This window comes from Pongo pygmaeus, chromosome 16 (genome assembly GCF_028885625.2).
Source record: "Pongo pygmaeus isolate AG05252 chromosome 16, NHGRI_mPonPyg2-v2.0_pri, whole genome shotgun sequence".
Lineage (NCBI taxonomy): Eukaryota > Metazoa > Chordata > Mammalia > Primates > Hominidae > Pongo > Pongo pygmaeus.
In genome coordinates this window covers 96,259,261-96,285,898 of record NC_072389.2, presented here as the reverse complement: position 1 = coordinate 96,285,898, position 26,638 = coordinate 96,259,261, and the positions used below count along the sequence as shown (strand labels likewise).

At 45.7% G+C, this 26,638-nt stretch overlaps 1 protein-coding gene and 1 long non-coding RNA gene across 6 annotated transcripts in view; one reads left to right on the top strand and one right to left on the bottom strand.

Annotated features, from left to right (window-relative positions):
* Positions 1 to 26,638, bottom strand: part of CRTC3 (CREB regulated transcription coactivator 3) — a 115,483-nt gene that overhangs the window by 15,484 nt on the left and 73,361 nt on the right. For 3 of the 5 annotated variants that reach the window (XM_054451351.2, XM_054451350.2, XM_063652945.1), the window contains exons 5-11: positions 25,206 to 25,268; positions 22,190 to 22,290; positions 15,245 to 15,280; positions 11,504 to 11,589; positions 9,676 to 9,725; positions 3,381 to 3,598; positions 2 to 300 (exon numbers count right to left, since the gene is read on the bottom strand). In XM_054451351.2, the coding sequence (XP_054307326.1) occupies positions 2 to 300; positions 3,381 to 3,598; positions 9,676 to 9,725; positions 11,504 to 11,589; positions 15,245 to 15,280; positions 22,190 to 22,290; positions 25,206 to 25,268 (853 nt within the window). The remainder of the gene's footprint in view (position 1; positions 301 to 3,380; positions 3,599 to 9,675; positions 9,726 to 11,503; positions 11,590 to 15,244; positions 15,281 to 22,189; positions 22,291 to 25,205; positions 25,269 to 26,638) is intronic. The other 2 variants (XM_063652944.1, XM_054451352.2) reach the window with 1 other exon arrangement.
* On the top strand, positions 15,494 to 25,771 carry LOC134738334 (uncharacterized). Its single transcript, XR_010124012.1, has 3 exons — positions 15,494 to 15,638; positions 22,798 to 22,893; positions 25,190 to 25,771. It is a non-coding gene; the product is annotated as an uncharacterized LOC134738334 (long non-coding RNA).

The window sequence follows — 26,638 nt, the reverse complement described above, 5'->3', positions numbered from 1 at the left end:
CCTGGGAGGTAGGATATGGGGCCAGTGGGCTGGTTGAAGACAGCTGTCTGCTGAAACCTTGATGTGCTTCGGGGCCGGGAGAAAGCGTGAGAGGGCTGACAGGAGGCTGCCGACGCCGAGACGGGCCGCTCAGGTTTGTGGTGGAAAGAGATGGGTTGCTAAGGGAAAACAGACGGAGCGAAGGGTGAAGAGCAGATGCGTTGGGAACGGATGTCTGTGGGTGGTTATTTAAGGAAGAGGAAAGCACAGTCTTATTGAGCGTGGCTTGGATGGAGGGGTTACTCCGAGAACTCTGGAGACCTGGAAGACAACAAATTCACAAGTTACTTATAATTTCAGACCAAATCTTTTGTATTCCAAAAATGAAAGACAACTGTCTACTGTCACATGCGATGATGATTCTGTAGGTAAAGGAGCTCCTGGACGGCTCTGCTACAGGGACTGCATCCGATGCACCAATGGCAAGGAAAAGATGCCCCTGCACTAACAGAGATGGGGCCACCAAAATGACAATGATGTTTTCCCATGAGGAGGGAGATCATCTCAACAACCCCTAGGTGAACCAAACTAGGCAAACTGGGGTAGCAGAGGCAGATGTTCCAGGTGCTCGGCCCAGACCCAGGGAAAGGACCCTAGGGCTGTACAACAAATTCTGTTTAGAGCCCCTGAAGGTCTCTGTCCCAAGCACACTGCCTGCATCCCCTGCTACCTTTGGAGGACATCCTTTCACGGCGAGTCTTGGCCCTTGGGGAGCTGCCTGGGTGGTTTTTAATTACCCTTAGCACACTAGGGAGTCATAGGAAGGGACACTTCCTGTATCTCCCACCCCAGGGTCCCTCTTTGATTTTCTGGTTCCCAGGAAATTGTTCATCACAGTCTATTCCAACTCAGGGAAAAGGAAGTTTTTGCTGGTGCTTTATTTGGGGGACAGGGGTGAATTTTACCATGAGCAAGGAAATTTGGGGGGGAGATATTTTTGCAGCATAGGCTGCTAGGGCATGAGCTCCGAGAAGCTGGGGATCCTGTCCTATGCCCTGCTAGATCCTCAGCACCTGGCACAGGGCCTGGCACGGAGCAGGTTCGCCCAGTGAATCAATTATTCGGCTGCTGCTGCTGTATCTCAACTGGCAATACCTACGTTTTAAACTTCAGCCCATCTTTCTTGTACCAGCAGTTGGCGTGAGCAGAACTATGTGTTGTTTTGTGTTGACAAAAAATTTAAGTGTTTGATAAAAGTTATGAAAAGGAAGAAATGACAAAAATCCAGCAGCTGGCAAAATTATTATTATTATTATTATTATTTTTGAGACAGAGTCTCACTCTGTCACCCAGGCTGGAGTGCAGTGGCGCGATCTCAGCTCACTGCAAGCTCCGTCTCCCAGGTTCACGCCATTCTCCTGCCTCAGCCTCCTGAGTAGCTGGGACTACAGGCGTGTGCCGAATTTTGCCGGCTGGGCGTGGTGGCTCACGCCTGTAATCCCGGCACTTTGGGAGGCCGAGGCGGGCGGATCACAAGGTCAGGAGATCGAGACCATCCTGGCTAACACGGTGAAACCCCGTCTCTACTAAAAAAATTACCAAAAAAAATTAGCCGGGCGTGGTGGCAGGTGCCTGTAGTCCCAGCTACTGGGGAGGGTGAGGCAGGAGAATGGCGTGAACCTGGGAGGCAGAGCTTGCAGTGAGCCGAGATGGCACCACTGCACTCCAGCCTGGGCGACACAGCAAGAGTCTGTCTCAAAAAGAAAATACAGAAACCTGACATTGGTTCTGACATGTTCTGGATAAAATAATGCTTTTTTTGAGAAGACAACCAGTGACTAAACATAAGATCTTCAGCTTGAAGCAATGTGTCAAAGGCTGCACTGGAAAATGCCAGCTTCCCTGAGACCCAAAGGAGCTATGTGCTGTGCTGCTTTACTTCTGGGACCCTAGACATCTTCATACATTGAGGATTCACCCAAAAGGTGAATTGCCCAGACTCTGAATCTGGGCATAAAGGTTTTGAGAGTTTCTCCTGTGAAGCAAATATCAACTTTCTCCTATGAAGCAAATGTATAAATATCAAAACTGAGACTCAGTCGATGAAAAGCTTTTTACTATTAAGGATACTAAAACGACCCAAAAAACCCAAAAAGCAAAAATAAAGGTGTTCTCTGAAATCAATTCTTCAAACCTAAGATTGTGTTGCACCAGGGAGCATCACTGCAATCACTAGAGAAACTTCCAGGTGACACCCCTGAAGGGGACCACTCTCATTTGGGTGGTGAGTTCTGATTTGCGTGGATGAGTCTCAGAGTGAAAGGCAGCAAACACTCCTTTCACCTGGAGACCATCACTGAGCATCCCTTCCAAATGAAATGCTCCACAACACAATTCTGGGTAGGACTGTTACGACCAGGGGCTGCACTGCACCACTGGGAGTAAGAGGATTATCACCTGCCCTAGACATTGACAAGGGTATGTCAGCGGTGGCCCACGCCTGTAATCCCAGCACTTTGGGAGGCCAAGGCGGGCGGATCACTTGAGGTCAGGAGTTCGAGACCAGCCTGGCCAACATGGTGAAACCCTGTCTCTACTAAAAATACAAAAACGATTAGCCGGGCATCGTGGCACATGCCTGTAATCCCAGCTACCCTGGAGGCTGAGGCAGAAGAATTGCTTGAACCTGGGAAGCGGAGGTTGCAGCGAGCTGAGATCGTGCCATTGCACTCTAGCCTGGGTGACAGAGTAAGACCCCATCTCAAAAAAAAAAAAAAAAAAAGGTGTCAGGCTTCAAACAAATGTAGTCATATTTTCAATATGGGGTCTGAGCTGTGGACAATCAAACCCATAGAGTAACACCCAAGTCCCGTTATGGGTAGCATCTTTATATAGCTAATGCTGCATCTTTAATTGGAACTGTGGGGGATTTCTACTTCATACACAGATATTAAGTATAAATATTTTCATCATATCCACTGTAAATTTTCTAAAATGCAGAATATTGCCTTTAGAAATCTAATGGAAAATGGGAGGAATCCAGAGAAATGGCCTAAATTATAAATTATCATATGTTGATGAGAGCCACTAATACTGTTCAGCCAACACAGAGTGGATGCTTATTTCTTGGCTCCCATATCTTATTCCCCAAGTCCCTGGATAGAGGAGCGAGTGAGGATGATAAGGAATGAGGTTCAGCAGAGCTGCCCCAAATTCATCAACCCAGGAGAAACAGAAACTTCCAAGAAAAATGTCCGCAGGGTCAGGAGATACAAGAAGGCACATTATCATCTCTACCTGAGGTGCAGTCATTCTCATTCAATGATTCACTGAACAGGCCACATGGGTGGGGACCACCTACGATTAAGCCACCAGGTCACTGCTAAGCAGGAGATACTCACCAGAGGAGCTTCTTATACCCAGGTGGGTCATAGCAGCTGGGATGTTGTTCACACTATTCCCCACACTCATACTACTAAAGAGGTGGTCGGTGGTGTCCAGGGAGGCTGGCAGGGGCGTCGAGTAGTGGAGGTTGGTTAGATCTGGCAATGACCCTCCAGTGTTCAAGGTCCCGAGAAAGGGTGAGAGGCCTAGGTTTTGACCATTATGTGGAAAAGCACTGAAAAAAGAAAGATTAAGAATGACTTTCTACAATGTATTTGGCTGTTGGGAAACCAAACATGGCTGAAACCTTTTCCTTGTCAAATAAGAGCAGTGACTATAAAAGACCGAGGTCCTGGTGCGGCCTCTCTGATTCTGAGAAAACGGGTGCTCGGCTTAACTTCTCCGAAACACACATCCTCACCGACTACCTGTGCCCACATTATAGGAATACTAGATTAGGGTCTAGAATAATCAAAACCAGATTAGATTATGGATGCAAAAGTATTCTGAAAATTATAAACCACTCTATAAAATGTGAGGCACTGCTCTCTATTTATGTAGTTCTTTTTGCTAGATTTTTAAGTTATCTTTGCTACCAGAAAAAGTATCTCTGAGTAACTAGCTACCTCCCAATATACCTTCCAAGATACATTTTTAAAATTACAGTCTTCATAAACTTTAAAGTGACAAAGAGATGTTGCCATTCATTCATCAGAATCTGTGGGCTAGGCACTGTGTGCCAGGCAGCTTCATAAACTTTAAAGTGACAAAGAGATGTTGCCATTCATTCATCAGAATCTGTGGGCTAGGCACTGTGTGCCAGGCAGCGGGCTGCGTGTTGGCGGCACCGTGATGAACAAGCAGGGCCAGTGTGTCCAGGGTCAGGCCTGCTCCCAAAATGTACAGGCCTGGAGCAAGAGTATAAAAGAAGGCCCGCATACCATCTGTTTCAATTTTTAAAAGTTATAAATCAAATGAACAAACCCTTACATGAACTTTGTTCTGTGTGTCTATCCTGACATATTACACCTTCATAATAGCCTGCGAGGCCAGATTTACATGTAGAATTCTCGGACTTCTTGGAGTTCTGTGCCAGAATGCACAGGGAGAGACAGCCTGGCCCTCAGTCCACGTCCCCTTCTCTTCCCCCTAGTTCTGTTCTGCGCTGCGGTACGCACATAGCTATCCCAGCCTATGCGGCCAAACTCTGTCCACACCCTGCTGACTCTCTAGCCACCCCCCAGGCCTAGTGGGTGTACACTGGTGGTATGTTCCCTTTGGGAATGAAGCCCTCTCAAGGGCGGGGCCCAGGGAGGGGCCTGCTAGCCAGGTCTGAGAGGACCTTGTTCTTGGAATTCACAGATGGGCAGGAGAGACAGCCTGGGAAAGCAAGTAACTGCAACGTGGCAGGAAGCGCGCTATGCTGGGTTTGCGAAGGGGCGCGTGTAACTAGTGCATACAAGTGACACTGGGAGCACAAAAGCAGGAGTTGTCCATGTCAGGATGGGCTGTGGAGGGGACGGGTTTGCCATGGATGTGACACAGTGTGTGCGTGGAATTAAGAGTAGCTGGGCATGGCTGAGGTGTCAGGTATCAGGGCAGAGGGTGGGGAGGGAGGGTGGCAGATGGGGAGGGAGAGGCAGGAGGGAGAGGACGTGCTGTTCTCAGGAGTCTGGATCAGGGACTGTGGAAACAGGGAGGCCAGGTTAAGCTGGAGAATGGCATTTCAGAAATGTCACTGTGGTTCCAGTGTGGAGGATGGCCTCAGCAGGCAAAAGGAGAGGCAGGGAGAACCAATTAGAAGGACCACCTGCAGTGGTCCAGGGGTGACCTAGGAAAAGAGCAGTGAGGGTGAAGTGGAGGAGAATGCGGGAGAAGGTGCCACCAGCCAGGAGCAGGGGGATGTCATGAATCCTGAGGACACTTCATTCCCTCCTGCACGCATCAGCAGAGCACCTCCCAGGGGCCAGCCACTGGCATCTGGGCTTCAAGAGACTGAGCCATAAGGAACATAACCGGCAACATAATACAATTCAGAAGTGCAGTCATAGAGCCTGGACGGAGGCCATGTGGAGGGAAGCCCAGCCGACCTGAGGAGGCTTCCTTGGAGGACATCTGAGCTGAGTTTAAAGGCTAAAGAATTCAGGTGATCTAGTCAGGAAAAAGATTTCAGGCAAAGCTCACAGCATGGGCAAAAGCAGGGAGGTGTGAGACCACACGGTGTGCCCTCAGAACTGTGAGGATTCAGACCACGGGAGGTTGAGTTTAGGAGGGCTGGTTAGTGGTGGGAGATGGAACTGGAAAAGCAGGTAGAGAGCACCCAAGGCTGGGACTGATGAGAGGATGACACGACGCCAGTGGAAGGCTGGAAGCGGGGTGGGCAGTGTGGCGGGGGAGAGGTATCAGCTTTTCTTAGGACAGCATGGCTAACAGACGTGGGGAAGGGGTCCTGGGGTGCAAGGAGCAGACCCGGAGGTGGAGAGGCACACTGTGACTCTGCTGAACGGTCCAGCAGGAGGCCACGAGCGCAGGGAGGGAGAGGCAGGGTGGACTCTAGAGACAGGGAAGTAGGACTCAAGAACAACTCTGGGGCCTTTGGCCTGGGGACTGGTGGAGCCCCTCACTGAGACAGGGGACACTGAAGATGTGAGCAGATTGGGAATGAGGGCAGGGCTATGGATGAGATCACGAATTCTATTTTGGCTTTGAGTTTTTGCTGAATAGGAAGACATGCAGCAGGGATATTTGTCTCTCAGTTACGTACAGGAGGCAACTGACATTCTCAAGGTTCCACTGAACAGCAGAGGTGGAAGCCAGGGCATGGTGGGTTGAGGATGGGTAAGCAGTGAGGAACACTTGAGAGTAAATATGCTTTCAAAAAGCATGGCTGAGAATTCTGGAAATGAGGGAAAGTTAATGAGCAGAGAAAGGCCTTCACAAATCCAGCGGGAGGAGGGCCAGAGAGTGGTAAAGTGGCCAGCCTGATTAGGAGGGACCCCTGTGTCCCTAGGACTAGAGAAGGGTGGTGACAGGGGAATCAGTGGCAGAAGAGAGCTGAGCACTCACTCCTGCCAGCCTTGCCTCGCTTTTCTTGGTAAAAGTAGGACTGGGCAAACTGTGGAGTTTTGGAAAGAAATGAGGCGGCAGGAAAGGTGTCCAACCGGATGGTGAGGAAGAAGGATCATTTTGGTTGTAGAAACACTGAATATAAATTTTGTCTTTTTATTTTATTTTGTGTTTTTTTGAGACGGAGTCTTGCTCTGTCGCCCAGGCTGGAGTACAGTGGTGCGATCTTGGCTCACTGCAACCTCTGCCTCCCGGGTTCAAACAATTCTCCTGCCTCAGCCTCCCGAGTAGCTGGGATTACAGGCGTGTACTACCATACCCAGCAAATTTTTGTATTTTTAGTAGAGACAGGGTTTCGCCATGTTGGCCAGGCTGGTCTTGAACTCCTGACCTCAAGTGATTGGCCTGCCTCAGCCTCCCAAAGTGCTGCGATTACAGGCATGAGCCACCCTGCGCCCGGCCTGAATTTTGTCTTAGATGGCTGGAAGTATGGAACTGTGTATAGGGTTAAAGATCAAGGACTAGAAAAATAAAATTGAGACCTCAGAGCCCTCAATGTGAGAGCAGATGGGCTTTCTGACGGAGAAGAAAGATCCATGGGTGATCAGGTGGGAGTGAAGGCAGAGAGAGCAGCGGCGCGGCAGGGAGAAGCATCCAACAGCACAGCAAGGATGGAAAAAATGTGACCACTGTGAACCAGGTCATTAGTAACATTCACACAATTCCTCTGCAGCTGGGAGAAATACAGGTGGTTCCTTTCCAAATATAGTTACTACCTAACGGAGTCACCACTGATCTAAGGAAAGTAATGCGCCCCCCGGTTCAAGACCCTCTAACGACTCCCATCTTCTCTGCGTCAGATCCAAGCAATACAAGCCTATTTGAGCTCCAGGCCCACTCCTGCCTTGGGGTCTTTGCACTTGCTCTTCCTGCTGCCTGGAGCCCTCTCCGCGTCGCTTCACACTATCAGAAAGGTTTCCTCAACGCCCGCCGGTGGCTGCCTGTCCACCTGCCACAGTTGCATCTCCTTCAGTGCATTTACCCACACACGACTTTCGCCGTGCTTTGCTTATTTGTTTCTGCCCATCTTGCTCTACTAGATTATTAGCTCCTCGAAAGCAGGAACTTGATCTGTTTTGTTCATTGTTTTACCCAGTGCCAAGAATTAGGGGGTCAATAAATATCCGCATGACTAGAAGTCACTGAATGGAATTCTATCTGTAAAGTAAGAACAAGAAAGCAACTTTCTCTACCTAAGAAACACCTGCTTTAAAACTCTCCAGGTTGGCGAGGCATGGTGGCTCACACCTGTAATCCCAGTGCTTTGGGAGGCCAAGGCAAATGATCCTTTGGGAGGATCACTTGAGGCTAGGAGTTCAAGACCAACCTGGCCAACATAGCAAGACCCTATCTTTAAAAAACAAAATAGGCTGGGCATGGTGACTCGTGCCTGTAATCCTAGCACTTTGGGAGGCCGAAGTGGGTGGATCACCTGAGGTCAGGAGTTCAAGACCAGCCTGGCCAATATGGTGAAACCCTATCTTTTCTATAAATAAAAAAATTAGCCAGGTATGGTGGTGCACGTCTGTAATTCCAGCTACTTGGGAGGCTGAGGTAGGAGAATCGCTTGAACCTGGGAGGCGGAGGTTGCAGTGAGCCAAGAGCATGCCACTGCACTCCAGACTGAGCGACAGAGCGATACTCCATTTCAAATAAATAAATAAATACAAACAAACAAAATAAACAACAACAACAAAAACCTCTTGAGGGCTAAAGTACTGCAGCCCAATTCTATAATGTTAGGCTTTCAGAGCCTGAAGGTTATCTGATGGTTAAGCCAAAATTGATTCTTGAGGAAAATCTTTTTTTTTTTTTTTCAAATTTCCATTTTATCAGGAAGCCCCTGAACCAGACTAGGCTGAGGGAGACTCCCTTGAGGAAAACCTTGCCCCTTCCATGGGAATGTCCTACACCTCTCGGCAGCCTGTCTTTTGTTGGGCATGTGTCCTGGCAGGCTTTCCCACTTTCTGAAGTGAACATCAACCCGTGGCGCAGCTCAGCAAATTACCCAAGTTTATGTTTAACCTGCCAAAAAGAATGTCTGAGCTCCAGGTACTCAGGAGAGAGTGCCTTGAATGCACTGCTGTGAAATACTCACAGGAAGCTCTGCTGGGGGAAATCACATTCAATGATTGCTTGAAGTGGATTTAGTTCACCCACTGACCCACTGGTGATCGTATGTACTAAGTCAGATCATGCAAGAATCCCATTTCCAAACCACATTATTTTGGCCCTGCAGCCTTGCTGTTTCTGAATTGGCTTCGGTTCCAAGTGGTGGCATTGCTCTCACGGACACTATGATAAACAGCCTCAGGAAGCCTCCTCGGGGCTGTCTCAGGACACAGCCCATCGAGTTCCAAGGGGTCCTCTCTGTGAACCTCCCCAGCAGCTGTCTGTACCATCCCACGTAGCACACCAGCCGGCCCTCCCAAGGCAGTTTCTGTTAAGGCAAGGGCCTCATTATCTCTCTCATCTCCTCATTCTCTCTTAGACTCAACTTCCTCATGAACTTCCTTTTTCATTTGCTTATACTATATATATTTTTGAAAGTTGTCTCAAACCTTTTAGGGAGTGAAGTTGCATACTATTAAATCCACTAACAAATTAATGGTTTCATAGAAACTTTTTTGTATTGCAAATGGAAAATATATTTATCTTCCATTTATGTTTTTAAATTGTGGCAAAATAAATATACCATAAAATTTACCATTTTAACCATTTCTGTGTACAGTTCAGTGACATTAAGTACATTCACAGAAACTCAATTAACTTCTGTGCCATCAAGCTGCCAGGTGAACTGATGCTTCCCTTTTCCCCGGCCAGGATGTCACCGATGCCCACAGCCTGCCACAGCTCGGGGCTGGTAGGCTTCTCTCGATTCCCGCACGTTTTTGCTTCTGACGCTGCTTCTACCCGGAGAGTTGTGTATTTACCAAGAGTCAGTTGTGTGATTCCCAAACATACTTATGTAAGTTTTATTTGTTATTATAGTTATGTAATTTAATTACTTTAAACAGATGAAATATGAGTATCAAAAGAGAGTGGCTGTTTTTATGAAAATGCAGTTGACTTTCAATTTATGCATAGCAAGTTACGTTTCTGAGAGTTCTGTAATAAAGCAGTGAGACTTTTGGGAAAAATCTTCAGGATAGTCCCTGAAACACAAACAGAAAGAATATTACTTACTTGCCACCTCCAACATCACAGGATCGAGGGCGTCCTGACAGGGACTGAATCTGAGAAGAGACAATGAAAGCTGGGCTTACTCACTGTAAAGCCAAATTCAAGTTTTTGAAAAGTGTCTTCGTAAGGATCTTGAGGCTCTAGTGGGCGTAAGTGAGAGCTCACGTGGCAACAGAGTCCTCACAGAGCAGCCTTTTAGGTTTTGGCATGACTTTTTTAAACTCGAACTTCCAGGCCTAAGGGAGGCATAATATTAATACATTTTCTTAATTTGATGCCTTATCAATTTACCTTCTGGATTAATATTAAAAGACCAGTGTTTTACACATAGAGCTTTTTACGGAGTTTCACTCTTGTCGTCCAGGCTGGAGTGCAGTGGCACGATCTCAGCTAACTGCAACCTCCGCTTCCTGGGTTCAAGCGATTCTCCTGCCTCAGCCTCCCAAGTAGCTGGGATCACAGGCATGCACCACCACACTCTGCTAATTTTTGTATTTTTAGTAGAGACGGGGTTTCACCATGTTGGCCAGGCTGGTCTCAAACTCTCGACCTCAGGTGACCCACCCGCCTCAGCCTCCCAAAGTGCTGAGATTACAGGCATGAGCCACTGGGTCTGGATGACATAGAGCTTTTAAATAAACATTTCTTTTCCAATTGGCTTGAGAGGAAATGAAATAAATAAAAGAAAAAAACAGGGTGAAAAAAGAAATGAATGTCAGAAGAAAATAAGCTATTTCAACTAGAATATAAGCTCCAGATGGACAGGAATGAGTATTACAAATCCACAAGAACCAAGGAAGATGAATATTTCTTTCCAGAGACCAGTCCCTGGAACTCAGGGAGGAGGGCATACCACTGCCCTCTTTGGTGGAGAAGACATAGTTGTCCTCTGATAAAAGCCTCCACAACCACATGTGCCTCTCACAGCCAAAAGACATAGTGTGGTTGCTTCTCCTGTGTTTAAATATGTAAATTTTAAATCATATCTCTTTTTTATTTCCCAAATGATTAAACATCAAATACATCTTGCTTTTACAAAAAGCCTTTTAAGACAACTAATGCTAATGGTGACTCTGGTAGACTTGGCAGAAGAAAATGGAACTGGGCCAAAGGGATCCTAAACAGGTGGGGATAGTTAAGTACACAGGCAATATAAGCAATTGCAATAGAGCATCCTTAAGGGCTGGAACAGATTAACTGTTTTCTTTCAAAGTCAACACAGCTTCCCTCTGGGAAGAAAGGCCAAGGCAAGTACCATGGGACCTCCCCTTTCTTCCACAGTGGGTGAGGTTTACAGAGAGCCGAGGTGGAGGTCAGTTAGGACAATTTTAGATACAAATTCTCAAAGGCGCATGGAAATCATAGTAAAACAGATGACTTGTCTACTGACTCTTGGAGGACTCAGGTCAAATGCCCTTGATTTAAAAAGAGCTATCTGGTATAATCTGGTATACCAGTAATTCTGGACAGAAGCTGGAGACTGGTATAAAGTGCTGGCTAAAAAACAGAAAAATATGCCTATGACTTACAACCAGGTTTCAGAGCTTTTAGCAAAACAAATAAGATATGGAGGACTTAGCAGGGTTTTTTTTTTAAATAAGTCAATTCATATGAAAATTAGAAGCCAAGAGATCAATGTGCTAATTCATTGACACAAGCGCGATAATTTTTACTTGAAACGTCCTTCCCTTGTATGTTCTTATCTCTGTTCTCAGACAAATCTTCTCCTTTTCCCCAAGTTCCTCTTGTTTTCACCTCTGCAGGATTTTTCAGTGACCTCTAAGTACAAACATTCAGTGACAACAAACATAGCTGAGTACTGTTCACCCACCTCCTTGGTCTCCCACAGTTGTTTTGGCAGTGGCTTCGGAACATTTAACAGATTCTCTTCTTTCAATGGGCCAGGGAAAGATGCTACTAAAGGAAAAAAAAAGCACAGTCATTGCATGAGAAGGCAGGAATCCAGGCCGGGCACAGTGGCTCACGCCTATAATCCTAGCACTTTATGGGGCTGAGGCAGGAGGATTGCTTGAGCCCAGGAGTCTGAGACAAGCCTGGGCAACATAGTGAGACCCGTCTCTACAAAAAATTTAAAAATTAGCTGGGTGTGGTGGCTCACACCTGTAGTCCCAACTACTTGGGAGGCTGAGGTGGGAGGTCTCCTTGAGCCTGAGAGGCTGAGGCTGCACTGAGCCATGACGGTGCCACTGCACTCCAGGCTGGGCAACAGAACAAGACCGTGTCTCAACAAAACAAAAACAACAACAAAAAAAGAAAGCATCCATCCTACCTACCTTTGGCTGAACAAATTATCTTTGTAAAAACTGATTTAACAAATAAAATGTTTGACTTATTTAACACACAAAAATGACTCATTTATGGACTGTCTACTAGGGAAGCCTCTTTGGGCACTACTGTGGGAGTTGCAGAAATGAGTAAGACATGGATTCAACCTTTCACGAATGTGTAATCTAGTCAGTGGATAAGGGCAACACATAAATAACGATCACTGAAGGAAAAAACAAGTGGAAGCCCGAGAGAGCCGAGGGTACGATGCTGCTGAGAGATGAAGTGCCGAAGAGGAAGAGGCCAGGAGGGCTTCGGAACTGGGCATTGGGGGGAGCTCTTTACAGACACAGGAGAAGGGAATTCCAAGAGAGGGGAAGGTAAGAGTGGAGCAACTCTTTTCAACTGGAGTGTAGGCTGAGTCAAGGGGATGGTCGGAAGTAAAATGTAGATGACTGAGGCCAGGGCAGGGGGGCTCTGCAGGCTTGGCAAAGGAGAGAATGGAAGAAGAGGGATGAGGAGAGAACCTGCAACGATGATGAAATGGGGAAAGTATGGAGAAGAGGAGTATTAGCTGGAAGACATGGTGGCAGTGAAGCTCCTTGGTTGTGGGATGGAAGTGGGGGGACAAAGAGGAACCAACAACCAAGAGGATCTGAGGCTGGGCAGCTGCCGGGACCACTGTTGGCTCTTTAATGCTATGAAACAACCTGTATAAAGGGACCATTCCCGGGCTTTCCGCTTTAACTCTCTCAGTCGTGCCAGGTAAAACAAGAATGCTGGGTCACAGAACAAGTAAATACTTTTTGTTCTCAGAAAGAGACCAGAAAACAAGGGCCAGCCCTCAGGAGTTAAGTGATCTGATGTCAGGAAGGGGATTCCAAGTTAGGGACACCAGTGACTACTCAGAACCAGGAATGCTGTTGAGTTCCAGTGGCCACAGAAGCTCCAGTGTGACTGTCATGACTATCCTGTCTTAGCCCCACGCAGATGGCCAGGTACCCAAGAATAATGGACCCCACAAAGAAGTCACGTGAAACAGGGCCCAAACTTTCCTAGTAAATTTTGAGAAAAGAGTTTGAAACAAAAACTCTAAAATAAGTTTATCTTGTATTTAATAAAACTGATGATATAAATGCAGTTGTGGACTTCTAGAATGAATGAAGTATGGGCAGGGGTCTAACTTATTTCACAGCACAGTAAGGGGAGGATACAGTGCTCTTCAGGCAACCTGCCCAGTACCACCAGGACAGCAGTCATTTCTGCTAAACCAGGCCAGGCTTTGTCAGTGTCCCCAGGTGTCTCTCTTAATCCTGATATTTACATCACTCTCTTTTGAAGAGCATATTTTGTCAACATCCTTGTTGATTTTCTTTTCTTCAAATGTTACCTGACTTAATCATTAATATAAACTGCTTCAGAAATTTAAGTTCCATGAGGGCAGAGCCTTGGTTTTCTTCTCTACTGGTGGCTGCTTAAAACAGTGTCTCGTAAATGCTGACGCTACAGGTGGCTCTCAGCAAACTAGGGAACAAGGAAAATGGGCTTTGAGAGCCTTTATAAACCAATACAATGGGAGGTCAAGAATAAAAATTGCCCAGAAAGGCTGGGTGTGGTAGCTCATGCCTGTAATCCCAGCACTTTGGGAAGCTGAAGTGGGCGGATCGTCTGAGGTCAGGAGTTTGAGGCCAGCCTGGCCAATGCGGCAAAATTCCATCTCTACTAAAAATACAAAAAAAAAAATTAGCCGGGTGTGGTGGTAGGTGCCTGTAATCCCAGCTACTCGGGAGGCTGAGGCAGGAGAATCGCTTGAACCCAGGAGGCAGAGATTTGCAGTAAGCCGAGGTCACGCCACTGCACTCCAGCCTGGCAACAGAGCGAGACTCTGTCTCCAAAAAAAAATAAAATAAAAAAGTAAAAACAAAAATAAATAAAAATTGCCCTGAAAGGTACTGTCAGATGCTGGGAAAAGTTTGAAGGACTGAGTGAGGTGGCATCACACACAGCTCAAGGCTACTTCTCAAAAGAGGTTGGTTATAAGAATATGGTTGGGGCAGACTCCAGTGCCTTAATGGGAACTGTTTTCTTAGAGTTCATTGTTTTTAGTCCTTTTTCATATCCAAGATTTGTTGGGAATTCTTCGAAGCACTGAAGGAATGCAATCAACCTTGAAGCCATTTATTAATTTCTGTTCTAGTGGATTAGATGTTTATTGATGTTTTAACTTTTTGTGATTTTATTCATGGCCTAAAAGGGCTTGCCCAGAAAAGCAGCATGCAGGATGATGACAGAGCTGTGTGCCCTGCAAGATGCTCCTCACTCATCATGTCCCCCCAAGAGTCTCACCTCTGTGACATACAAACCTAATTTAGTTGTTTATTTTTAGATTATAAAAATTAAATTCCAGATTATAAAGATTTAGAGAAAAGAAAACAGTCCCTGGTACTGAGTAAATAAATGAACTGTGTCCGACCCTCATTTGTCAATGGCTTTGAGTGTCATTTCCATAGATCTCCAACAATGTTTTAATTGGCTTTACGAAACTCAGTATCTTATGTAAGGTTTGCATTTTCATTTCATAACCAATTTGCATTTTCCTGGCTTTGTTATCTGTCAACGAAGACGTTCTAAATGGGTAGAGACTACTGGAATAACTAATTGTTTAAGTGATCAATTTATTTATTTATTTATTTATTTATTTATTTATTTTTAGACGGAGTCTCGCTCGGTCACCAGGCTGGAGTGCAGTGGCACAATCTCAACTCACTGTAACCTCCGCCTCCCGTGTTCAAGCGATTCTCCTGCCTCAGCCTCCCGAGTATCTGGGACCACAGGCACGTGCCACCACGCCCGGCTAATTTTTGTATTTTTAGTAGAGACGGGGGGTTTCACCATGTTGGTCAGGCTGGTCTCAAACTCCTGACTTCAAGTGATCCACCTGCCTTAGCCTCCCAAAGTGCTGGGATTACAGGAATGAGCCACTGTGCCAGGCCAATTCATTCATATTTTCATGTGATTACAATTTTTGCTTCCTTGCTCAACCTTGTGACTGTGGGGACCTAGATAAAAAGGAACCTTTGTAATGCAACCACATATTTCCTTTCTCCTGGCCTTGAACATGGCTAGCCTTAATTTTCTAGAGGCTCTCTGAAAAGTAAGCCAATCAGCAGTTGTCAGCATTTGGGGGAGTCCTGAAAACATGAATATTTATTAGTAAAGCTATTGAAAGGTTATGTCCACTACTCAGCATCCCACTCCAATATAGGTAGGTAAAATCAGTTCATACCTTCCCCATGTCCATTATTCTCACCATCACAGAAACCTAGAGGAAAAGGAAAAAGAAAACACTTTCATGTGGTACTTTCATTTTCATGAATTTATGAATCAGTAACTCTTTATGATTTGAAATAGAATTTTGAAAATTCTAAGGCACTTTTGATACACTGATTTTCATTTAAGGTGCTTTATCATTTATACTAAAAATAGGTATAGCTAATTTGAAACTAAATTTGGTTCCTTTTTCTTTTCCTTTAAAATTGTCGGTCTGAAATTTTCTTACTGTCACTGTCGTGAGAGGAGAACAATTTTTACAAAGCCTGAGCATCTCTATTCAAACCACAAAGTAAAGAAGTATAGATGGAAATTCTCTTCCAAATGCTTCATCATGGGGGTAAGAGCAGGTAATTCAAAAAGCCTACATCACTGTTTGATACTTACCATGGGTGTCTACAGGAACAAATTCGAAGTTTCATGCTGTATGATATTATATATATTTCTTATGCAGTGAAGTTATTTTAAGAAGAAAATTTATCTGGAGTCTAAGTTAATTTAAAGGGTACATCAGATAGCTATTCACAAAGTTTTAAAACTTTGACTTGGAATAAATTCTGGCTGAATGAAATATTTTTAATCCATAAATTATACTGCAGATGACAAAGTATAGTATTTCCTATTGCTCTAAGCTAAAACTAAAGAACCGTGCCAAGAATGTAATATCTTAGCATTCCCTTAAGAGCAATCAAATATACCAAATAAGTTTTCAGTACAGAATCAGGATACATTATTAAGTTCTAAGCCTTTAAGTATAGCTTACTTACATTTTAGATGAGTTTTTGGCTAAGGTTAACCTACAGGTTAACCTGATTAGCCTATACAATTTAAATGAAATGTCTAATAACCATTCACTCAACCCATATTTAATAAGTTTCTGCATTAAGTGCTAGGTGGGGCCGGGTGATAGTGTAGGTGAGAAGACAGATCAGGGTAACACGGTAGCACATTCTGTAACATAGGTAGAAGATATAACATTTTAACAGAGCCCAGGGGCAACAGGAAGAGTGCCCAGGAATACAAAGAGGTCGATAAATGAAGCAGACACACAAAGGCAGAATTTCTTTCAGGCCCACAGAACCAGAATCTAAGTAAGTGACTGAAAACTTTATTTTAGAGCACATAAAGAGCCCTTGGGTGAGCTTGCTAAAATGCAGATTCTTGGGCCCAACCCTCAAAGATTTTGATTCAGAAGGTGTGAGAATTGGCCAAGGAATCTATATATATATATATTTTTTTTCCAAGACAAGTCTCACTTTGTTGCCCAGGCTGGAGTGCAGTGGCGTGCTCTTGGCTCACTGCAACCTCCACCTCCTGGGTTCAAGCGATTCCCCCGCCTCAGCCTCCCCAGTAGCTGGGATTACAGGCGCATGCCACCAGGCCCGGCTAATTTTTCTATTTTTTGGTAGAGACGGGGTTTCACCATGATGGCCAGGCTGGTCTCAACCTCCTGACCTCAGGTAATCTGTCAGCCTCAGCCTCCCAAAGTGCTGGGATTACAGGTGTGAGCCACCGCACCTGGCCTACATTTTTAATCGTCGTCTCAGGAGACTCTATTGCAGAAGGTCCTTGGCCCATTCTTACTTCATCAGCCATTTAACCCATCTAAAGACAGGCAGTGTGAACAGGCGAACACTGAGGTGCAGAGAGAGAAAAGCTGTGGAATCTGTGGCTCTACAACCAGCACCGTCAAAAGCACAGGAGTTGTGGATTCCTATTTTGGCTTTCCTGAGACCCTCATATTAAGAAAGGGCAAGGAACTTCATTCTGATTACTAAAAAGTGACTATCCTGTTAAAAATTAAAAACTAGGTTTTATATAGCAATCTGGTATGGCATGTTGAAGCATCTCTTCATCATCAAGACACCAGTCACTCGAGGTTCAATTACTAAGGCTGACCTGTCCCTGAAACATGAGGACTCAACTGAGGTCTACCATGTGAAACTGCCTGAGTGGCTGGCAGACACCCCATGTGACAGCCCCATTAGTGCATGCTGTCCTCAGACTGGAACAGAAGGAAGGCTTCATGGAGGAGGTGGCACCTGAGGCGCCATTCATTGAAGGATAATGGTGAAGAAGAGGATAACCAACAGCCAACCTGACTGCTCACTTACACGTGCCAGGCACTTTACACAGGTGATCTCATGTGATCCCCACAGCAACTCTGCGAGGTAGGTGCTATTATCATCCCCAAGATCACACTGCTAGTAAGTTCTGGGACTAGAACTCTGGCTCGTGTGTCTTCAGAATGTCCATGTCCCTAGCCAATTTGCTGTAGTACCTGGAAGATTTAGACAGCTGGAAGCGAAGCTGAAGGGGATGCCCAGTGTGAGGAGGAGGCGGCGGCAGCGGCGGTGGCGGCGGTGGCGGCGGCAGCGGCGGTGGCGGCGGTGGAGGTGGCAGCAGAGGAGGAGGAGGAGGAGGAGGAGGAGGAGGAGGAGGAGGAGTGGGGGGTGCTTGGGGAAGGATAAGAAGGAGAAGGAAGATGGAAGAGTGTGGCTGCAGCACATGGTGGGAGGACTGGGAGATGGGCTAGACCGAAGGAGGCTGCTGGTCATTTGGCAGGATGTAGGAGATGGAAGGTTTCAGTTGGAGAAGTGACATGATCAGAGCTAAGCTTCAGAGACTGCTCTTGCAGCAGAGTAGGAGGTGGATTGAAAGGAGAAAGCCTTAAGGCAGGGAGGCCAACTAGAAAATCAATGCAATAGTCCAAAGCAAACAGGAACCAAGTAGGATACGGGCAGTGAGGACAGAAAACCAGAGGCAGATTTGAGGCCTGCTGCTGGGAAAAATGAACAGGACTCGGCCACTGAATGGGCGTGGGGACATGGGAATGGGAGTTATCAGATGCAACTCTCAGGGTTTGGGCTGTGGTGACCAGAAGGATGGTGGTGGCAATGACTGATACACTGGCACCAAGCTCACATATCATCAAAATATCCAAGCCTGGATTTTTACTACTAAATTAAAAACCCACAAGATAGCACTACAAATAAAGGGTTAAAAAGAAAAAGGAATGAGTTGTGACTGGCTATCTGGAAACAGGACACTAATTTTATCAGTCCCACAGGGATGGGACAGCGATGGCCAAGGCTGCATCTGTGTTCCAGGAAACCTCACAGCCTCAGAGCCACCGAGGGCTGGTCTCTTCTAACTAAGGGAACCAAGACCATGTTCCTTCTGTGTGCTCCCATGCCTGGCAAATCTAAAATAACTCCCTGTACAGCCTCGATTTGCTAAGCAGAAGGGAAGGCAAGGGGAAGACCCCTTAACCAGTGTCCTAAAGGAGGCCTCTGGTGTTTCAGCCTCCCCACTCTGGGCCCTCCTGTCCCTGGGTGACACTCTTTTTGCCCCTCTTCAGATCTGGGATGCTTGTACCTGCCACTGTACCCCCGCCCAATCCATGCAATTAACAGGCTTACATCTTTCAAGGTTCTTTGCATTGTAAACCTTTTCCTTAACTCTGCAGGTCAAAGCTTATTGGCAGGTGAAAGGTCACCGGGTCCAAGGCATGCCAAGCCCCCTCCACCCTAAGGAGCTGAGTACTGTGGTCCCCAAAGATGGCAATATTCAGCATCTACAGCCCTGGATGCAGAGAAGACAACTATTATGCACTCTTCTCCCCTTAGCTCTAGACTGTTCCCCGAAAGGAAGAGGACCACCCCAGTCCCTACTCCACATGCCCAATGATAGGAGGGGTGTTAGGAGACAGTCCTAGGCTATGGGACAGGGCACGTGTTCCAGAGAGTCCTGTGCTTCCCTATCTGCATGTATGTGTGAAATGGTCATTAAGCTGCTGCCAGGGAAATGGCCAACATTCCCTCTTTATAGATTCTGAATAATTAAACAAAAAGAGAGAAATTATAAAAATCCTGTTTGGTTCCATAAAAATTTATTTCTGTCATTTACACCAACTGCTTATCATTTATGCCTAATTGTCATGGAACTCAATAGCTATTATGAAAATTACTCAACACGTATCAGGCTTTGTTTTCTTGTGACACAAATCTCCACTCATGAATGTATCATAGTTCATTGCTCATGTAGTTAAGTTGTGAGCAGATGCTCTCATCATGGGCTCACAGCAACAGCAACAACAATAACAAAAAAGTGTGGCTGCATCATTCTGCCCAGGAGAGATTCCCAGGGAAAGAACAGTTATTATTATTGCTTCGAACATAGAACCCAGTTCTGGGCTTCAATTATATTTTCCCATCACTGTTTAAATCTTTATTTGGTTGGTCCTATAAGAAATACTTTTTGCAAAGCCAGTTGATATTTTTAAAATCCAAAAGGAAAGAAAATGAAAAACTTTAATGAAATACAGGAGGAAAATACATGAAACTATTTAAAATAGCTCCCACCAACAAATATAATTCTCCAGAAATAATTTCCATCCTTGGAGACTTGAAGAATATTTTAAACACTGGCTTTCCCACGTAAACACATCCATATTAGGATGTGTTTCTGAGTTCTGCTATACTTGCAAGGCAACTGCAGGCGCAGGCACACAGTTCAGACATCTGAGTTGGAGGCCAGCCCACCCTCCATGGTTGTCAGATATTGTAGCCCAACAATTTCTAACTGCTGATTTGAAAAGAAGAGACCACCACAATTCTCAAGTCAACGCAGGAACCCTGATCCAGGATTTCTTTCTTTCTTCCTGTTTTTCTCATTGCTCTGTCTACCTGGACCAATGTTTACATTCCTTTGCTTTTCTTATTCCATCCTCACTTACCCCTTCTGACATTTCTCACCTCTTCTCTCAGAGGCTACATCGCTAAGAATGAATACTTCAGCTCAGGTAATTTCTTTCTTTAGTTACTTTCTTTTTCTTAACATACAAGCCTCAAAAAATCCTCACTTGAATTACCTGTGATTGCTTTGTTTCTCTAGGGCTTTGGCCCTTTCTAGAGAAGCGTAAACTTTGCAGAGGGTAGTGTCAATGAAAGAATGGCAGAGGCAGAAATGCAGGAGCTCCAGGGTAAAAATCTGTCTGTCTAGCTGGCTCCCGGTCCATGGAGATTAGGATCCTGCTGTGCTCACAGGCACCCCCACTGATTACAGCCTCTGCTTTTTTTTGGCTTTGTTTACATATTCCCATCTCTACCTATCCTGAAACTAAACTAATCCCTCTTCCCACACACCCCACTCCTCTAAGCAGTGAGCAGTGCACCCATATCCAATTCCAACATCAATTTCAACATCACTGCCAACTTTCATATTCCCATGTATGGATGCATGGGTAGATGTCCCTAGCCAATTCTGAAAGCTCTCATAGTTTACAAGCAAACAATCATTTAACAAATGTAGTCTTCTCTGAATTGCACCAATAGAACAAATATAGCAACAATTATTATTCAATCCTATCCCTGCTATATACAAAGAAATAAGATCATAAGTGTTCTCCTGGAAGGAACAGAGGCCATTTAGGCTTTAAATTGTCCAAAAAGCAAAGAAAACCAGAAAAGCTGGTTTCTTGGCTAAAGATTTATTTATTCCTGTTTCAAGAACAAATACACAGCCCTGAAAGTTTCTGGGCAAGAGTCTATCTGCATATGGAATGGATAATTCAAGACCATTGTTCTTTCTAGATTATAAACCCCAGAAAGGTAGGCTTGAAATGTGTCTGAATGACCAGCCTCACTTCATGTACAGGTCAGGTGCCAGCACCGAGAGGGTGTTTTGGCAAATGCTGTGCACATGTGAGCCAGTGTGTGATTCTTCACACTTCTCCATCAGTACAGGCCCCTCTGTGCTGGGCACTGTGGTAGGGGCTGGAGAGAACACGATAACTCTGAGCTGAGAGGGAGGAAGGTCAAGGATGGCTCCACAGACATGAGGACACACACGAGCTGAGGCTTACGGATGGAGAGGGTGCTGGCCAGGAAGGCCAGGAGTGAGTGAGAGATGAAGAGACAGGAACAGGAAGAAACACTAGTAGAACCCAAAGTGGTTCGCATGGCTACCTTGGGTGTGAGGCGGGGGAGCAGAGAGAAAAGGGAGAGAGGCAGACAGGAGCCAGGCCTTGGGGCTCATGTCCTTCCAGAGAAGATCTGGGCTCTTTCTCCTGAAGGTGAGGGGTGGCATTGAGGATTTTAAGTGGGAGAGCAAGATGATCAGGTTTGGGTTCGCTCTGGAAGCAGAGCTGTGAGATGGCATGAGTGGGCCTCTTCCCCACTCCGGGTTACTCCTGGCCTCTCTCCATACCCTTACTCACATTGGCCAGGGGGCAACTGAGCAGGTGATGCACAGTTCCAGCCCGACCTCCTCTTCCCCTTCTCAAGGGCATGCCTTCCCTCAGGCAGCAGGCCTCTGATCCACCCTCCCTCCCCCAGGCTTGCCTGACCCCTCCTCCCAGGGGACCACACTGGCCAGTGCTGCCAGCCACTCAGGGGGAGTCAGCCTCATGCTGGGATTCAGTCTCAACAGGCCCACTGACCTACAGAGACAGTCACTTCCTCCAACCTGGTCTTATTAGTAATAAAGGTGATATGTAGCTCTGTCTGTCACTTCTAGCTTTATTTCTCAGTTTGTTCAGATCCTGGGTGGGGAAAGAGGACTTTTGGGGAACCTAACATAAAACTGAATTGAAGGGATGTGAGACTGGAAATCAGGAGACCAGTTAGGAAGTTATTAGAAGATGACGAGTGCCCAGAAGAGGGCCAAGAGACACCAACAGGGAGAGCGTGCTGTGGAGGAAGCAGGGCAGAGGCAGGGGATGCCGGGAGCTCCATCCATCCTGAATGTATCATGGACACACATGCTTCCCTGCCACGAGCTGCCTCTCTAAGACCACTGAACCGGGAAGCGCAAACACCACTTCAGCTTCTCTCTCCCTTGGGCCCTAGGACAGAATGAGCAAGCACAGCTGCTGTCAGCAGTGGCCTGTGTGTCTTACCCATGTATGGGGCAGGCCAGGCCGACTGGCCCCCTCCTCCATAGGGGTCCTGGGGCTTGGTGCTCAGAGCACTCGTGTGAAGAGCAGAATCAGAATTGGTCCTAAGGAGGGGGAGGAGAGAGTCTGGCTGAAAATCCGTTTTCCTTAGTGAAAATGCAATAGTCTTTGTTGAATATTACCAACAGGAAAGAAGGCAAGAATAACTGCTTTACAATCAACCATCAAATAATGGGTTAGGACCTACCTGAAGTTCTTTATATCAATTAACAGCCTCTGAGGATCGCCCACACTCCAGAATATTTTAACTTAGACTCATATAGCCTTATATGCTGAAGCTGATGGCATGGCGATCAAGTTCAACAAGGCGGGCCTCGGATTCATGGCTTCTGTCTAAGAGCTTCCTATTCTTCCCAGCTCGGAAGCTGGCTGTGGCCAGTTTAGCCTGTGGCTGCACTAGGTTTTCTCCACCTGACAGTAGCTGTTTCTAAGTAAAGGATCACTTAGAGCAGTGGTTTGCAAAAACCCTTCCAGGGAGAAGGTAAGATCAAGACTATTCTCAAAATGATAGTAAAGTGTCCTCTGTTTTTTCACTCTCGCTCTCTCCCAAGCACGGCGGGCTTCCCCAACGGCCACGTGAGGTGTGATGCCCCCACCGCTGAGCACAGGCGCAGACAACCCAGCTGCCTTGGAGGGATTTATAAAAGGTGAACATTGCCACTATTTTCAATACTTTTTTTGTGTTCCTTTTCAAAAAGATATAATTTATGTTAACATGTAATGGGCTTATTTTTTTAATTCACTAGTATCTTTAAAAAATCTCTCAATTTAATTTCTAATATCAATTGATATTCTCACATAAACAAATACTCTTTGAGGGCCTCAATGTTTATTTTATTATTTTTTTGAGACAGAGTCTCGCTCTGTTGCCCAGGCTGGGGTGCAGTGGAGTGATCTCGGCTCACTGCAACCTCCGCCTCCCGTGTTCAAGAAATTCTTCTCCCTCAGCCTCCCGCGTAGCTGGGATTATAGACGTGCGTCACCATGCCCAGCTAACTTTTGTATTTTTAGTAGAGATGGGGTTTCACCATGTTGGCCAGGCTGGTCTCAAACTCCCAACCTCAGGTGATCCACCTGCCTCAGCCTCCCAAAGTGCTGGGATTACAGGCATGAGCCATTGTGCCTGGCCTATTTTATTTTATTTTACTAGTGTTACTTTTTGAGATGAAATTTCACTGTTGTCGCCCAGGCTGCAGTGCAGTGGTGCTCACTGCAACCTCCGCCACCCAGGTTCAAGCGACTCTCCCGCCTCAGCCTCTTAAGTAGCTGGGATTACAGGCACCCGCTACCACGCCTGGCTAATTTCTGTATTTTTAGTAGAGACGGTGTTTCACCATGTTGGCCAGGCTGGTCTTGAACTCCTGACCTCAGGTGATTCGCCCGCCTTGGCCTCCCAAAGTGCTGGGATTACAGGCATGAGCCACTGCGCCAGGCCTCCATGTTTTTTAAGACTGTAAAGTGGTCCTAAGAGAAAATGTGGGAGCCAATAATGTATAGCAAATTTCTGAAATTCTCCCAGATAGCTTCAATGTCTACACAGCTTTGGTTGCAAGAGATGATTATTTATTTATCTCATCATAAGGTCAAACTGTCGGCCATAAAAAGGACTTTACGGTAAGCAACTTCATTAGCCTACAGTGCTTCTTTGTGGTTCATTCCAGTGACAGCCTCATGTGGCTATGAAGCCACGTGGCTTCAGAGGAGGGAAGAGGCAGACAAGGGCAGAACCCATCAATAGAAGGAGCATGGCCGCTGAGATCAGAGAGACCTGGGTTCAGATTCCAGCCTCTTTACAGATTCAAAGAGACTCGAGAGAATATCAAATGAATGCAGAGCCAACTGGGAAAATCTAAATACAGACCAGGCATTAAATTATATTAAGGAGTTATTTTTAATTTTGTTAAGTGTAATAGCAGCATTGTGGTTATGTTTTTTAAAAAAGGTTCTCGTCGGCCTTACACTGCTGGAGACATTTCCAGGTACAATACCATACTAGCCAATCATGGGATTGGGGTGGGAGGTAGGTTTGGAGAGACTGGCAGAATGCTAATAAAGAGTGAAGCTGAGGATGGGCACCACAGGCCTTTTATAACACTTCTGTTTGAGTACATTTAAAATTTTGCACCATTCATCAGGTTTCTTTTTTATTTTGAGACAGCATCTCTCTGTTGCCCAGGCTGGAGTGCAATGGCGCAAACATGGCTCACTGCAGCCTCAACCTCCTTGGGCTTAGGTGATCCTCCCCACCTCAGCCTCCTGAGTAGCTGGAACCACAGGCATGTGCCACCACGCCTTTTTTTTTTTTTTTTTTTCCATAGAGACTATCTTGCCCAGGCTGGCTTCAAACTGCTGGGCTCATGTGATCCTCTGGCCTCAGCCTCCCAAAGTGTTGGGACTACAGGTGTGAGCCACCGTGCTCAGCTGCTTTTTTTTTTTTTTTTTTTTTTTTTTTTAATCCTAGTCCTTCACCTATTAGCTAAGGCCCTTAAATAAGTCACTTAACCTTTTAGAATGGAAAATAATACTCATTCTTGTAGGGTGTTGTCAGGATTGAAAAAAATGACTGAGGTAGAACTCTTACACCTGGAGTCTGGCCCAAAGTGATCATGATAATAGCTGATGTTTATTCAGCACGTACGCTTCCCAGGTGTTATCTTATTGAACCCTCACAACCAACCCATGATCTAGGTAGCATTATCTCCATTTTTCAAATGAGTAAACTGAGGCAATCAGAAGTTAAAAAATCTGCTCAAGGTCATACTGCAAGACGCAAACCCTGGTAATCTCACCCCAGACCTCATGTGCTCTATACTTCCCCCTGTAGACAGGGTTTTGTTTTGAACACATCATATCAACACAGCTTACATAAACACACTCTGGCAACTGGATGCTGTGTAAAAAATATCAGGACGGTTAAATAGCTTTAAAATCTACTCCTACCAGGAAACAACCCACGTACCTGTTAAGTGCAGATGTCAGCCTGAACCCAGGATGCTTTTCGTCTTTCCAAGGAGGCTGCTGCCTTTAAAAACCAGAACAACATAAAAGGAAAAGAAGTCAATCCACAGACAGCAAAGGAGGGCCTCAGCACTTGCATTTGAGAACTGGCTCTTCTACTCACCTCGCTCTGCAAGAGTCACTTAAAAATACCCCACACCTCGCTCATTTTGCTTATCAATATTAAAATGAGGTAAGACTCCATGATCCTTCCAGTCCTGTGATCTCTGATTTCCAGTATAAAAACTACTACAAACCCATAAGGAACAGGATTAGCTAGCTGGGCAGATAAGGAGTTCAGTGTGCATGTAGGGGGCGCCGTGGCAATCTTGGATGCAAAAATTTTGCCTTCCCCTACCCATGGCCATGAAGAGGAATGGAATTGTTACAGTTGCCCAGGGTATGAAAATATTACGTCTAACCAGTCCTGGTGCTCTGAAAAGCAGAAGACATTTCTTGGATACATAAAAGAAAAATATCAGTTTGGAGATGACTTTTCCTGATGTAATAAAATATTGTATTTATTCTACAACCCCGGATCCCAAGATTCTTGAGGGCAGCTGAAAACCTACCTGAGGTGGGGACCCACTGTTACCCGTCTTTATTTCCTTTCCCAGATCCAGACTACATTATACACAGTAAGTGCTGAGTCAGTATTTGCCCAGAGAATGGATGGAGAGTAGACTTCAATCCAGAGAGCTAACTATTTTTGATACACACATTTTAAATGCCTCCTAAATCTGACTTGGTGATCTGAAAATGATACTAGGCACACAACAGATGCAGCAGGGGCTTTTTCTCAGTTAATTCTATTTCCTGTTACCCTCTGTATTGGGTACAAAAATACTCAAACAGACCTTAAATCAAATATACTGTGCAAATTACCATTTTAAGAGTCTTTTGTCCTTTTCAGCAGCTTACTAAGATAATCTGAGAAAAGATGCTTATTTTTCTTTCTTTTTTTTTTGAGACGGAGTCTTGCTCTGTCACCCAGGCTGGAGTGCAGTGGCGCGATCTCGGCTCACTGCAAGCTCTGCCTCCCGGCTTCACACCATTCTCCTGCCTCAGCCTCCCGAGTAGCTGGGACTACAGGCGCCTGCCACCACGCCCGCCTAATTTTTTGTATTTTTAGTAGAGACGGGGTTTCACCGTGTTAGCGAGGATGGTCTCGATCTCCTGACCTTGTGATCTGCCCGCCTTGGCCTCCCAAAGTGCTGGGATTACAGGCATGAGCCACCGTGCCTGGCCAAGATGCTTATTTTTCTAAGCCTCAAACATAAGAATGCCATATCTGAGTATTCTGCTGGTAAATATATTCCAAAAGTGTTTCTATTTGGTTTTAAATATGAAGATCTAGATTTCTTTAAATAACTTTTCATTTTAGACTTTCATATA